The sequence below is a fragment of the Molothrus aeneus genome, unplaced genomic scaffold (assembly GCF_037042795.1).
Source record: "Molothrus aeneus isolate 106 unplaced genomic scaffold, BPBGC_Maene_1.0 scaffold_30, whole genome shotgun sequence".
In the NCBI taxonomy this organism is placed as follows: domain Eukaryota; kingdom Metazoa; phylum Chordata; class Aves; order Passeriformes; family Icteridae; genus Molothrus; species Molothrus aeneus.
In genome coordinates, this window is record NW_027098964.1 from 3724833 (window position 1) to 3739106 (window position 14274).

The window sequence follows — 14274 nt, forward strand, 5'->3', positions numbered from 1 at the left end:
GGGAGGGGTTAATTAAATCAGCCGTGAGCCAATTAAGTTGGGGGAGGAGTTAATTAAAGTGGGCGGAGGGGCTACATTAAATTGGGGGAGGGGCAAATTAAATTGGGCGAGGGGTTAATTAAATTGGGGGAGGGGCTAATTAAACTGGGGGAGGGTTAATTAAATTGGGGGAGGGGCTAATTAAACTGGGGGAGGGTTAATTAAATTGGGGGAGGGGCTAATTAAATTGGGGAGGGGTTCATTAAATTGGGGGAGGGGCTAATTAAATCAGCCATGCACCAATTAAACTGGGGGACGAGTTAATTAAGTTGACGAGGAGTTAATTAAACTGGGGGGAGGGGCTACATTAAATTGGGGGCGGGGCCAATCTGGAGGGGGCGGGGCCCAAACGTGGCGCAGTTTTGGGGTGCGGGTGGGGGAGGGGCGCTCCGGGCCGGTTCCTGGGGGGTCCCCTCTGACCCCGCCCCCCCCTTTAGCGCCCCGCCCCCCCCGGTTCAAGTGCGGCCTCCCCCGGCCCTGCCCCCCCCGGCATTTCGCCTTCCGGCTGCTGAGCGGGGCCGCGAACGTGGTGGGACCGCGGATCTGCCTGGAGGGGAGAGAGTGAGCGAGGGGCGGGGCTACAATGGGGCGGGGCTACAGGGAATGGGGCGGGGCTAAAGGGACCGCGGATCTGCCTGGAGGGGAGAGAGTGAGCGAGGGGCGGGGCTACGGGGAACGGGGGCGGGGCTACGGGGAAAGGGGGCGGGGCTAAAGGGACCGCGGATCTGCCTGGAGGGGAGAGAGTGAGCGAGGGGCGGGGCTACAATGGGGCGGGGCTACAGGGAATGGGGGCGGGGCTACAGGGAATGGGGAGGGGCTACAGGGAATGGGGAGGGGCTACAGGGATCTGCCTGGAGGGGAGAGAGTGAGCGAGGGGCGGGGCTACAGGGAACGGGGAGGGGCTACAGGGAATGGGGGCGTGGCTACAGGGAATGGGGGCGGGGCTACAGGGACCCGGGATCGGCCTGGAGGGGAGAGAGTGAGCGAGGGGCGGGGCTACAGGGAACGGGGGCGGGGCTACGGGGAATGGGGGCGGGGCTACAGGGAACGGGGGCGGGGCTACGGGGAATGGGGGCGGGGCTACAGGGAACGGGGGCGGGGCTAAAGGGACCCGGGATCGGCCTGGAGGGGAGAGAGTGAGCGAGGGGGCGGGGCTACAATGGGGCGGGGCTACAATGGGGGAGGGGCTACAGGGTTTGCCTTGAGGGGAGAGAGGGAGAGAGAGAATGGGGGCGGGGCTACAATGGGGCGGGGCTACAATGGGGGCGGGGCTACATGGAATGGGGGAGGGGCTACAGGGAATGGGGAGGGGCTACAGGGACCCTGGATCTGCCTGGAGGGGAGAGAGACAGGGGGAGGGGCTACAATGGGGGAGGGGCTGTGGGAATGGGGCGGGGCTATGGGATGGGGGAGGGGTTTAAATGGGGGAGGGGCTACAGGGAATGGGGGAGGGGCTACAGGGTCTGCCTGGAGGGGAGAGGAGAAATGGGGGAGGGGCTAAAATGGGGGGGAGGGGCTACAAATGGGGGAGGGGCTACAGGGAATGGGGGACGAGCTACAGGGTCAGCCTGGAGGGGAGAGAGTGAGAGAATGGGGGAGGGGAGAAATGGGAGAGGGGCTGCAATGGCGGAGGGGCTATGGGATGGGGGAGGGGTTAAAATGGGGGAGGGGCTACAGGGAATGGGGGAGGGGCTACAGGGACTTGGGATCTGGCTGGAGGGGAGAGAGTGAGAGAGGGGGAGGGGCTACAATGGGGGGGAGGGGGGTACAATGTGGGGCTTGAGGGGGGTACAGGGTCTGCCTGGAGGGGAGAGAGTGAGAGATGGAATGGGGCGGGGCTAAAATGGGGCGGGGCTATGGGATGGGGAGGGGCTATGGAATGGGGAGGGGCTACAATGGGGGAGGGGCTATGGGATGAGGGAGGGGCTACAATGGGGAGGGGCTACAGGGAATGGGGGAGGGGCTAAAGGGCCCCAGGATCTGCCTGGAGGGGAGAGAGTGAGGGAATGGGGGAGGGGCAGAATGGGGGAGGGGCTACAGGGAATGGGGGCGGGGCTAAAGGGAATGGGGAGGAGCTACAATGGGGGAGGGGCTACAGGGTCTGCCTGGAGGGGAGAGAGTGAGAGAATGGGGGGAGGGGCTAAAGGGAACAGGGGCGGGGCTAAAGGCAATGGGGGAGGGGCTCCAGGGACCTGGGATCTGCCTGGAGGGGAGAGAGGGAGGAAATGGGGGAATGGGGGAGGGGCTAAAATGGGGGAGGGGCTGTGGGATGGGGGAGGGGCAATGGAATGGGGGAGGGGCTGCCGGGGGGGGAGAGAGTGAGGATGGGGGAGGGGATAAAGGGAATGGGGAGGGGCTAAAATGGGGGAGGGGCATTGAGAAGAAGGGAGGGGCTTGGGGAATGGGGGTGGGGCTAAAAACGGGGGGTGGGGGAGGGACTAAAATGGGGGAGGAGCCAAAGGGGTGGGGGAGGGGCATGATGGGGATGGGGAGGAGCTTGGGGAGAGGAGGGGCTCGGGGGTGGGGGAGGGGCTTGGGAGGGCGGGGTCGGGATGGGTGGGGGAGGGGCTCAGGGGGTGGGGGAGGGGCTCGGGTGTGGCTGAGGTTGGCCACGCCCCCTCCCCTCCCCCCCCAGGCTGATGAGCAGCGTGAAGAACAACGTGGGGAGGGGCCTGAACATCGCCCTGGTGAACGGTGGGGGAGGGGCTGGGGGGGGAGGGGCTGAGGGAGGTGGGCGGGGTTAATCGGGGTGGGGGAGGGGTCAGTCGGGGGGAGGAGAGAGCCGGATGGGGCGGGGCTTAATGGGGGAGGGGTTGGCCCATTGGGGTGGGGGAGGGGCTAAATGGGGGAGGGGTTTAGGGAGGTGGGGTGGGGGAGGGGCAGAGTGGGAGGGGTCAGGGGAATGGGGGAGGGGCTCAATGAGGTGGGGAGGGGTGAAACAGGGTGGGGGAGGGGCATGGGGGGAAGGGGGAGGGGCAAAGAGAGGAGGGGGAACGGAGTGGGGGAGGGGCAGACCATGGGGGGAAGGGGGTGGAGCCGAATGGGGGAGGGGCCAAATAAATTGGGGGAGGGGCCAATGAAACGGGGGCGGGGCCAAACCAACGGGGGCGGGGCCAATGAGTTCATGAATGGGGGGGAGGGGCGATGACCGCGCTGGGGGAGGGGCTGATCCAGGCCCCTCCCCCTTCCCCTCTGACCCCTCCCCCACCCCAGGGGTCAGTGGGGAGCTGATCGCGGCCCAGGCCTTCGACATGTGGGCAGGGGGTGAGTGAGGCCCCTCCCCCACCCCGCCCCTCCCCCACCCTCCCGGCCCCTCCCCCACCCTGCCCGGCCCCTCCCCCACCCTCCCTCACCCCCCTTTCCCCTCCCCCCCCCTCATTTCCGGCCCATTTTGCTCCTTTTTGGTCCCTCCCCTCCCCCATTTCCAGGCGTTCTGCCCCTCCCCCACCCTCGGCCTTCATTCTTGGGCTTTTTTTGGGGTGAATTCCTCCGATTTTGGGGCTTTCCTGCCACTTTTGGCCCGAATTTTTCTCATTTTGGGGTTGATTTATTTGAATTTTTTGGTTTTTCCCCATTTTGGGGCTGATTTTTGTTGATTTCGGTCATTTCTGCCTCATTTTTGGGCTGATTTTCCCCATTTTTGGGCTCATTTTTAGGTCAATTTTACCCCAATTTTTTCGGTCATTTCTGCCCCATTTTTGGGCTGATTTCCGTCCAATTTTGGGGTTTTTTCCCCTCATTTTTCTGCTGATTTTTGGCTGATTTTTCCCATTTCTGGGCTCATTTTTGGGTTGATTTTTCCCCATTTTTTGCTGATCTTTTTGCTGATTTTTGGGCTGATTTTTGCCTCATTTTTGGGCTGATTTCCCCCCATTTCTGGGCTCATTTTTGGGTTGATTTTCCCCCATTTTTGGGTTGATTTTCCCCCATTTTTGGGCTGATTTTTGCCCATTTTTGGGCTGATTTTCCCCCATTTTGTGCTGATTTTTTTTTCTGATTTTCCCCCATTTTGTGCTGATTTTTGCCTCATTTTTGTGCTGAATTTCGAGCTGATTTTCCCCCATTTTTATTCTGAATTTTGAGCAGATTTCTCCCCATTTTTGGGCTGAATTTCCCCATTTTTGTGCTGAATTTCGAGCTGATTTTTCCCCATTTTTGTGCCGAATTTTGAGCCGTTTTTGCCCATTTCTGTGCCGAATTTCGAGCTGATTTTCCCCCATTTTTGTGCTGAATTTTGAACCGTTTTTTCCCCATTTTTGGGCTGAATTTCCCCATTTTTGTGCCAAATTTTGATCATTTTTTCCCCATTTTTGTGCCAATTTTTGTTCATTTTTTCCCCATTTTTGTGCCGATTTTTGAGCCGTTTTTTCCCCATTTTTGTGCCGATTTTTGTTCATTTTTTCCCCATTTTTGTGCTGAATTTTGATCATTTTTTCCCCATTTCTGGGCTGATTTTTGTTCATTTTTTCCCCATTTTTGTGCCGATTTTTGTTCATTTTTTCCCCATTTTTGTGCCGACTTTCGTTCATTTTTTCCCCATTTTTGTGCCGATTTTTGATCATTTTTTCCCCATTTTTGTGCCGATTTTCGAGCTGATTTTTCCCCATTTTTGTGCTGAATTTTGATCATTTTTTCCCCATTTTTGTGCCGATTTTTGTTCATTTTTTCCCCGTTTTTGTGCCAATTTTTGTTCATTTTTTCCCCATTTTTGTGCCGATTTTTGAGCCGTTTTTTCCCCATTTTTGTGCCGATTTTTGTTCATTTTTTCCCCAGTTTTGTGCCGATTTTTATTCATTTTTTCCCCGTTTTTGTGCCGATTTTTGTTCATTTTTTCCCCGTTTTTGTGCCAATTTTTGTTCATTTTTTCCCCATTTTTGTGCCGATTTTTGTTCATTTTTTCCCCAGTTTTGTGCCGATTTTTGTTCATTTTTTCCCCGTTTTTGTGCCGAATTTTGTTCATTTTTTCCCCATTTTTGTGCCGATTTTTGAGCCGTTTTTTCCCCATTTTTGTGCCGATTTTTGTTCATTTTTTCCCCATTTTTGTGCCGATTTTCGATCATTTTTTCCCCATTTTTGTGCCGATTTTTGATCATTTTTTCCCCATTTTTGTGCCGATTTTTGATCATTTTTTCCCCATTTTTGTGCCGATTTTTGTTCATTTTTTCCCCATTTTTGTGCCGATTTTTATTCATTTTTTCCCCGTTTTTGTGCCGAATTTTGTTCATTTTTTCCCCATTTTTGTGCCGATTTTTGTTCATTTTTTCCCCATTTTTGTGCCGAATTTTGTTCATTTTTTTCCCCATTTTTGTGCCGATTTTTGTTCATTTTTTCCCCATTTTTGTGCCGATTTTTGTTCATTTTTTCCCCGTTTTTGTGCCGATTTTTGATCATTTTTTCCCCATTTTTGTGCCGAATTTCGAGCCGTTTTTTCCCCATTTTTGTGCCGATTTTTGATCATTTTTTCCCCATTTTTGTGCCGATTTTTGTTCATTTTTTCCCCATTTTTGTGCCAATTTTTGTTCATTTTTTCCCCATTTTTGTGCCGATTTTCGAGCTGATTTTTCCCCATTTTTGTGCTGAATTTTGATCATTTTTTCCCCATTTTTGTGCCGATTTTTGTTCATTTTTTCCCCATTTTTGTGCCGATTTTTGAGCCGTTTTTTCCCCATTTTTGTGCCGATTTTTATTCATTTTTTCCCCGTTTTTGTGCCGATTTTTGTTCATTTTTTCCCCAGTTTTGTGCCGATTTTTATTCATTTTTTCCCCGTTTTTGTGCCGATTTTCGAGCTGATTTTTCCCCATTTTTGTGCCGATTTTTATTCATTTTTTCCCCATTTTTGTGCCGATTTTCGAGCTGATTTTTCCCCATTTTTGTGCTGAATTTTGATCATTTTTTCCCCATTTTTGTGCCGATTTTTGATCATTTTTTCCCCATTTTTGTGCCGAATTTTGTTCATTTTTTCCCCATTTTTGTGCCGATTTTTGAGCCGTTTTTTCCCCATTTTTGTGCCGATTTTTGTTCATTTTTTCCCCATTTTTGTGCCGATTTTTGTTCATTTTTTCCCCGTTCCTGGCCCAGATGTGGAGGAGCTGCTGCGTTTCCTGCGGCCGCTGCACGAGGGGACCTTGGTGCTCGTGGCCTCCTACGACGACCCCGCCACCAAGTGAGGCCCGGGGGATTGGGGGGTCCTGGGGGGATTTGGGGGTCCCTGAGGGGATTTGGGGGTCCCTGAGGGGATTTGGGGGGGTCCTGGGGGGATTTTGGGGACTTTTGGGGGGTCCTGGAGGGGATTTTGGGAATCCTGGGGGGATTTGGGGGGTCCTGGGGGGGATTTGGGGGGTCTCTGAGGGGATTTGGGGGTCCTTGGGGAGTTTTGAGGGGTCCCTGAGGGGATTTGGGGGGTCCTGAGGGGATTTGGGGGTCCCTGAGGGGATTTTGGGGGTCCTGGGGGGATTTGGGGGTCCCTGGGGGGATTTGGGGGGTCCTGGGGGGATTTGGGGGGTCCTGGTTGGGAATTTGGGGGTCCCTGAGGGGATTTGGGCGGTCCTGGAGGGGATTTGGGGGTTTCTGGGGGGAATTTGGGGGGTCCTGGTTGGGATTTGGGGGTCCCAGAGAAGATTTGGGGGTCCTGGGGAGCATTTGAGGGGATTTGGGGACTTTGGGGGGTCCTGGGTGGGATTTTGGGGGTCCCGGGGACTTTTGGGGGGGGTCCCTGAGGGGATTTGGGGACTTTTGGTGGTCCCAGAGGGAATTTGGGGGTCCTGGGGGAGTTTTGAGGGGTCCCTGAGGGGATTTGGGGGTTTCTGGGTGGGATTTTTTTGGTCCTTGGGGAATTTTGGGGGGATTTGGGCACTTTTGGGGGGTTCTGGAGGGAATCTGGGGGTCCTGGGTGGGGATTTGGGAGTCCCTGAGGGGATTTGGGGACTTTTGGGGGGTCCTGGAGGGGATTTTGGGGCTCCTGGGTGGGATTTTGGGGGTCCCGGAGGGGATTTGGGGGGTCCTGGTTGGGATTTTGGGGGTCCCTGGGGGAATTTGGGGGTCCTGGGGGAGTTTTGAGGGGTCCCTGAGGGGATTTGGGGGGTTCCTGGGGAGTTTTGGGGGGATTTGGGGACTTTTGGGGGGTTCTGGAGGGAATCTGGGGGTTCCTGGGTGGGGATTTTGGGGGTCCCAGAGAGGATTTGGGAGTCCCTGAGGGGATTTGGGGACTTTTGGGGGGTCCTGGAGGGGATTTGGGGGTCCTGGTTGGGATTTTGGGGGTCCCTGAGGGGATTTGGGGACTTTTGGGGGGTCCTGGAGGGGATTTCAGGGTCCTGGTTGGGATTTTGGGGGTCCCTGAGAGGATTTGGGGGGTCCTGGAGGGGATTTGGGGGGTCCTGGGGAGCATTTGAGGGGATTTGGGGACTTTTGGGGGGTCCTGGGTGGGATTTTGGGGGTCCCCTGAGGGGATTTGGGGGTCCTGGGGACTTTTGGGGGGGTCCCTGAGGGGATTTGGGGACTTTTGGGGGTCCCAGAGGGAATTTGGGGGTCCTGGTTGGGATTTTGGGGAATTCAGGGTCCCCTGGGGGGGTTGGGGGTTCTAGGGGGGAATTTCTTGGGGGTTTTCCCTCCCAATTTTGGGATTTTTCCCTCCCAATTTTGGGATTTTTTCCTCCAATTTTTTGGGATTTCTTTGGGGTTTTTGCCTCCCATTTTTGGGATTTTTCCCTCCCATTTTTGGGGTTTTCTTCATCCCATTTTTGGGACTTTTCCCTCCAAATTTTGGGGGTTTTTCCTCCCATTTTTTGGATTTTTCCCTCCCAATTTTGGGATTTTTTCCATCCCATTTTGGGTTTTTTTTCCTCTACATTTTTGGGGCAATTTCTCCCATTTTTGCGGTTTTTCCCTCCCATTTTTGGGATTTTTTCTTCCAGTTTTTTGGGATTTCTTTGGGGTTTTTTTTTGCTCCACATTTTTTAGGCTATTTCTCCCAGATTTGGGATTTTTCCCTCCCGATTTTTTGGGTTTTTAAATCCCATTTTTGGGATTTTCCCCTCCCATTTTTGGGATTTTTTCCTCCCATTTTTTGGGATTTCTTTGGGGTTTTTCGCTCCCCATTTCTGGGGTGATTTCCCCCAATTTTGGGGGTTTTTCCTCCCATTTTTGGGGGTTTCTTTATCCCATTTTTGGGATTTTTCCCTCCAATTTTTTGGGATTTCTTTGGGGTTTTTGCCTCCCATTTTTGCGGCGATTTCCCCCAGTTTTGGGTTTTTTTTCATCCCATTTTGGGACTTTTCCCTCCAAATTTTGGGGATTTTCCCTCCCATTTTTGGGGTTTTTCCCTCCAATTTTTTGGGATTTCTTTGGGGTTTTTCGCTCCCCATTTCTGGGGCGATTTCTCCCATTTTTGGGGTTTTTCCCTCCCAATTTTGGGGTTTTTTTCACCCCATTTTTGGGACTTTTCCCTCCCAATTTTGGGTTTTTTTCCTCTACATTTTTGGGGCAATTTCTCCCATTTTTGGGGTTTTTCCCTCCCATTTTTGGGGTTTTTCCCTCCCATTTTTGGGATTTTTCCATCCCATTTTTGTCATTTTTCCCTCCCAATTTTGGGGTTTTTCCCTCCCATTTTTGGGGTTTTTCCCTCTGGGGATTTTTCCCTCCCAATTTTGGGGTTTTTTCCATCCCATTTTTGGGGTTTTCCCCTCCCATTTTTGGGGTTCTTTCCCCCCAGTTTTTTGGGGTTTTTTTCATCCCATTTTTTGGGGTTTTTTTCATCCCATTTTTGGGATTTTTTCCTCCAATTTTTTGGGATTTCTTTGGGGTTTTCGCTCCACATTTTTAAGTCAATTTCTCCCAATTTTGGGGTTTTTCCATCCCATTTTGGGTTTTTTTCTCTACATTTTTGGGGCAATTTCTCCCATTTTTGGGGTTTTTCCCTCCCATTTTTGGGGTTTTTCCCTCCCAATTTTGGGGTTTTCCCCTCCCATTTTTGGGATTTTTCCCTCCCAATTTTGGGGTTTTTCCCTTCCATTTTTGGGATTTTTCCCTCCCATTTTTGGGATTTTTCCCTCCCATTTTTGGGGTCTTTTCTCTCCCATTTTTGTCATTTTTCCCTCCCATTTTTGTCATTTTTCCCTCCCATTTTTGTCGTTTTTCCCTCCCATTTTTGGGATTTTCCCCTCCCATTTTTGGGGTTTTCCCCTCCCATTTTTGGGATTTTCCCCTCCCGTTTTTGGGGTTTTTCCCTCCCATTTTTGGGGTTTTCCCCTCCCATTTTTGGGGTTTTTCCCTCCCATTTTTGTCGTTTTTCCCTCCCATTTTTGGGGTTTTTCCCTCCCAATTTTGGGGTTTCCCCCCCGTTTTTGGGGTTTTTCCCTCCCATTTTTGGGGTTTTCTTCATCCCATTTTTGGGGATTTTTCCCTCCCATTTTTGGGGTTTTCCCCTCCCATTTTTGGGGTTTTTCACCCCGTTTTTGGGGTTTCTCCCCCCGTTTTTGGGGTTTCTCCCCAGGCTGACCGAGGAGAGCCGCCGGATTTTCGGGGAGCTCGGCAGCGCCGTGGCCAAAGATTTGGGGTTCAGGGACAGTTGGGTGTTCCTGGGGGCCAAGGGGGTGCAGGACAGGAGCCCCTTCGAGCAGGTGGGAAATGGGGGGATGGGGGCGTTTTGGGGGGTCCTGAGGGGATTTTGGGGCGATTTGGGGCATTTTGGGGGGTCCTGAGGGGATTTGGGGGCATTTGAGGGGATTTTGGGGGGAATTTGGGGGATTTGGAAGGAATTTGGGGGATTTGGGGGGGGATTTTGGGGGGGATTTGGGCGCTTTAAGGAGATTTTTCAGGGATTTTGGGGTGTCCTGAGTGGATTTGGGGGAATTTTGGGGGCATTTGAGGCATTTTGGGGCGATTTTGGGGGGATTTGGAGGATTTTGGGGGGATTTTGGGGCGATTTGGAAGGAATTTGGGGGATTTGGCGGGGCGATTTTGGGGGATATTTTGGGGGGATTTGGGGATATTGGGGGGGATTTTGGGGGATCTCGAGGGTTTGAGGAGATTTTCAGGGATTTTGGGGGGTCCTGAGTGGATTTGGGGGATTTTGGGGGTATTTTGGGGCGATTTTGGGGGGATTTGGAGGATTTTGGGGGGGATTTGGGGGATTTTGGGGCGATTTTGGGGGGATTTGGAAGGAATTTGGGGAATTTGAGGCATTTTGGGGGGTCCTGAGGGGATTTTGGGGGGATTTGGAAGGAATTTGGGGGATTTTGGGGGGGATTTGGGGATATTGGAGGGATTTTGGGGGATCTCCAGGGTTTGAGGAGATTTTCAGGGATTTTGGGGGGTCCTGAGTGGATTTTGGGGGGGATTTGAGGCATTTTGGGGGGATTTTAGGGGGGGATTTGGGGGTTTTGGGGGGATTTGGGCACTTTCAGGAGATTTTTCAGGGATTTTGGGGGGGGCCTGAGTGGATTTGGGGGGAATTTTGGGGGGATTTGAGGCATTTTGGGGCGATTTTGGGGGGATTTGGAGGATTTTGGGGGGATTTTGGGGGATATTTTGGGGGGATTTGGAAGGAATTTGGGGGATTTGAGGCATTTTGGGGGGTCCTGAGTGGATTTGAGGGGGATTTGAGGGATTTGAGGCATTTTGGGGGGATATTTGGGGGATTTTTGGGGGGATTTTGGGAGGATTTGGGGATATTGGGGGGGATTTTGGGGGATCTCCAGGGTTTGAGGAGATTTTCAGGGATTTTGGGGGGTCCTGAGTGGATTTTGGGGGAATTTGGGGGCATTTTTATGGAATTTGGGAGCAATTTTGGGGGATTTTTGGTGGGACTTCTTGGGGCATTTTCGGGCATTTTTCGGGAATTTTCGGGGATTTTGGGGACATCTTTAGGGGGGGCTGTGGCATTTTGGGGGTTTGGGGGGGAATTTGGGGGGTCCTGGGGGATTTTGGGGGGGATGAGGGGGGAATTTTGGGATTTTGTTGGATTTTGGAGAGGATTTGGGGGTAGTGGGAGGAAATTTGGGGGATTTTGGGAAATTTTAGGGGATTTGGGGAGATTTGAGGAGGATTTTAGGGGGATTTGGCGGGGCTGGGAGATTTTGGGGGCGTTTTGGGGCATTTTAGGGAGGTTGGGGGGATTTGGGGAATTTTAGTGGGGATTTTGGGGGGATTTGGGGGCATTTTTAGGGGATTTGGGGGGGGGGTTCTGGGAAATTTGGGGGAGTTTGAGGGGGATTTGGGGGGAATTTAGGGGGGATTTTGAGGGGTCCTGAGTGGGTTTGGGGGAATTTCGGGAGGGATTTTGGGGATATTGGGGGGATTTGGGGATTTTAGGGGGAACTTGGGCGGCATTTGGGACATTTAGGGGGGATTTGAGGGGAATTTTGGGGCATTTTTAGGGGATTTTGGGGGAGTTTTGGGGGATTTTGGGGATCCTGAGTGGATTTGGGGCATTCTCAGTGGAGGTTGGGGAATTGGGGGGATTTTGGGGGAAATTTGGGGCTTTTGGGGGGATTTGGGGTGATGTGGGGGGCTTGGTGGGATTTTAGGGGGATTTTGAGAGGATTTGGGGGGTCCTGAGTGGATTTTGGGGGGATTTGGGGAATTTTTAGGGGATTTGGGGGGTGGGGAGGGGATTTTGGGAGCACCTGAGTGGATCTGGGAGGATTTGGGGGGATTTTGGGGGGTTTGGTGTATCCTGGATGGATTTGGGGGGATTTGAGGGGGATTTGAAGGATTTTGGGGGGTCCTGAGTGGATTTGGGGGGATTTGAGGGGATTTTGGGGGGATTTGAGGGATTTGGGGTATCCTGGATGGATTTGGGGGGATTTGAGGGGGATTTGAGGGATTTTGGGGGGATTTGGGGGCATTTTGGGGGGATTTGTGGGGATTTTGGAGGGATTTTTGGGGATTTTGCAAGATTGGAGAGGATTTAGGCGGCTTTGAGGGATTTAGAGGGAATTTTGGGGGGTTTCAGGGGGATTTGGGGATTTAGAGGGAATTTTGGGGGGTTTCAGGGGGATTTGAGGGATTTAGAGGGAATTTTGGGGGGTTTCAGGGGGATTTAGGGGATTTAGGGGATTTAGGCCCAGCTCAGCATTTCCGTGTGGGCACTTCAGGGGTTCGGGGGGGTTCCCAAAATCCCCAAAGGACCCCAAAGCGACGCCGAGGCCGCCCCGTTTCCGCAGCACGTCCGGAACAGCCGCGGCTCCAATAAATACGAGGGGTGGCCGGAGGCGCTGGAGCTCGGGGGCTGCGTCCCCCAGAGGCCCCCGGGGTGACCCCAAAACCCCACGGGGACCCCGAAACCGCCGGGGGGGGCCCCGAGCCCCCCTCGTTTATGGGATCCCCCCCCGCCCCCCAAAATGGCCCCAAATAAACTCGGGGTGGTTCCGGAGCCCGAAGGATTTGGGGGGTTCGGCCCCACAAGGGAGGGGAGGGGGGAACGCGTCCGGCGGGCCACGCCCCCTTCATTGGCCACGCCCCCTTCCCGGCTGGCCACGCCCCCTTCAGGGTTCCCCGGCAACGGCGCCGCCTTCTTATTAGCATAAACCCCGCCTTTATTCCTCATTAGCATACGCCGCGCTTTCTTATTAGCATAAACCCTGCCTTTATTCCTTATTAACGTATGCCCCGCCTCCTCATTTGCATAAACCCTGCCTTTATTTCCTCATTAGCATACGCCGCGCTTTCTTATTAGCATAAACCCTGCTTTATTCCTTATTAACGTATGCCCCGCCTCCTCATTTGCATAAACACGCCTTTATTCCTCATTAGCATATGCCGCGCTTTCTGATTAGCATAAACCCTGCTTTATTCCTTATAACGTAAACCCCGCCTCCTCATCTGCATAGACCACGCCTTCTTATTTGCGTAAACCCCGCCTTTATTCCTCATTAGCATATGCCGCGCTTTCTGATTAGCATAAACCCTGCATTATTCCTTATTAACGTATGCCCCGCCTCCTCATTTGCATAAACACGCCTTTATTTCTCATTAGCATATGCCGTGCTTTCTAATTAGCATAAACCCTGCATTATTCCTTATTAACATAAACCACGCCTTTATTTCTCATTAGCATATGTCGCGCTTTCTTATTAGCATAAACCCTGCTTTATTCCTTATTAACATAAATCCCGCCCGCTACCTCATTACCATATACCCCGCCTCCTCATTTGCATAAACCCCGCCCACGCGCCTCGGGGCCGCCTCCTTTGGGGTCCAGGGGCTCCCCATGGAGATCCAGGGTCCCCCAGTGTGGGGGTCCTGGCCCACAAGTTTGGGGGTCCTGCCCCACAAGTTTGGGGGTTCTGACCCCACAAGTTTTGGGGTTCTGACTCCACAAGTTTGGGGGTTCTGCCCCATAACTGTTGGGGTTCTGCCCCCATAATTTTGAGGTCCTGACCCCACAATTGTTGGGGTTCTGCCCCATAAGTGTTGGGGTCCTAAACCCCCCCAGTGTTGGGGTTCTGCCCCATAAGTGCCAGGGGTCCTGCCCCACAAGGGTCAGGGGGTTTTGCCCCACAAGTGTTGGGGTTCTGCCCCATAACTGTTGGGGTCCTGACCCCATAATTTTGAGGTTCTGACCCCATAAGTATTGGGGTCCTGCCCCATAAGTGCCAGGGGTTCTCACCCCCCAGTTTGGGTTCTTGCCCCATAAGTGCCAGAGGTCCTGCCCCATAAGTGTTGGGATTCTGCCCCATAAGCGTTGGGATTCTGCCCCACAAGTGTGGGGGTTCTGCCCCATAAGTGCCAGCAGTCATGAGCCCCCAGGTGTTGGGGTCCCGCCCCATAAATGCCAGGGGTCCCAACCCCACAAATGTCAGGGTAGAGACCAGACCCCATCACTGTTTGGGTCCTGCCCCATAAGTGTTGGGGTCCTGACCCCACAAGTGTTGGGGTTCCGTCCCCCAAATTTGGGGTTCTGCCCCATCACTGTTTGGGTCCTGAACCCTCAATGTTGGGGTTCCGACCCCATAAATTTTGGGGTTTTGACCCCACAACTGTTGGGGTCCTGATCCCCCACGTGTGGGGGTTCTGCCCCATAAGTGCCACTGGTCACAACCCCACAAGTGTTGGGGTTCTGCCCCATAAGTGCCAGTGCTCATGACCCCACAAGTGTTGGAGTTCTGAGGGCCCCAAAGTGTTGGGGTCCTGCCCCATAAGTGTTGGGGTCCTGACCCCCCCAATATTGGGGTCCTGACCCCCCCAATGCTGAGGTTCCAACCCCCCAAGTTTGGGGTCCTGCCCCATAAGTGTTT

General features: G+C 53.3%; 1 protein-coding gene across 1 annotated transcript in view; it reads left to right on the plus strand.

Moving 5' to 3' along the window:
- Nucleotides 1-12634, plus strand: part of LOC136569894 (uncharacterized) — a 21998-nt gene extending 9364 nt beyond the window's left edge. Inside the window, 6 exon segments of the mRNA XM_066570248.1 lie at nucleotides 477-600; nucleotides 2675-2733; nucleotides 3253-3303; nucleotides 6119-6203; nucleotides 9528-9654; nucleotides 12202-12634. Coding sequence (XP_066426345.1) covers nucleotides 477-600; nucleotides 2675-2733; nucleotides 3253-3303; nucleotides 6119-6203; nucleotides 9528-9654; nucleotides 12202-12294 — 539 coding nt within the window. The 3' untranslated portion in view covers nucleotides 12295-12634.
- Nucleotides 12635-14274: the final 1640 nt, after the last annotated feature.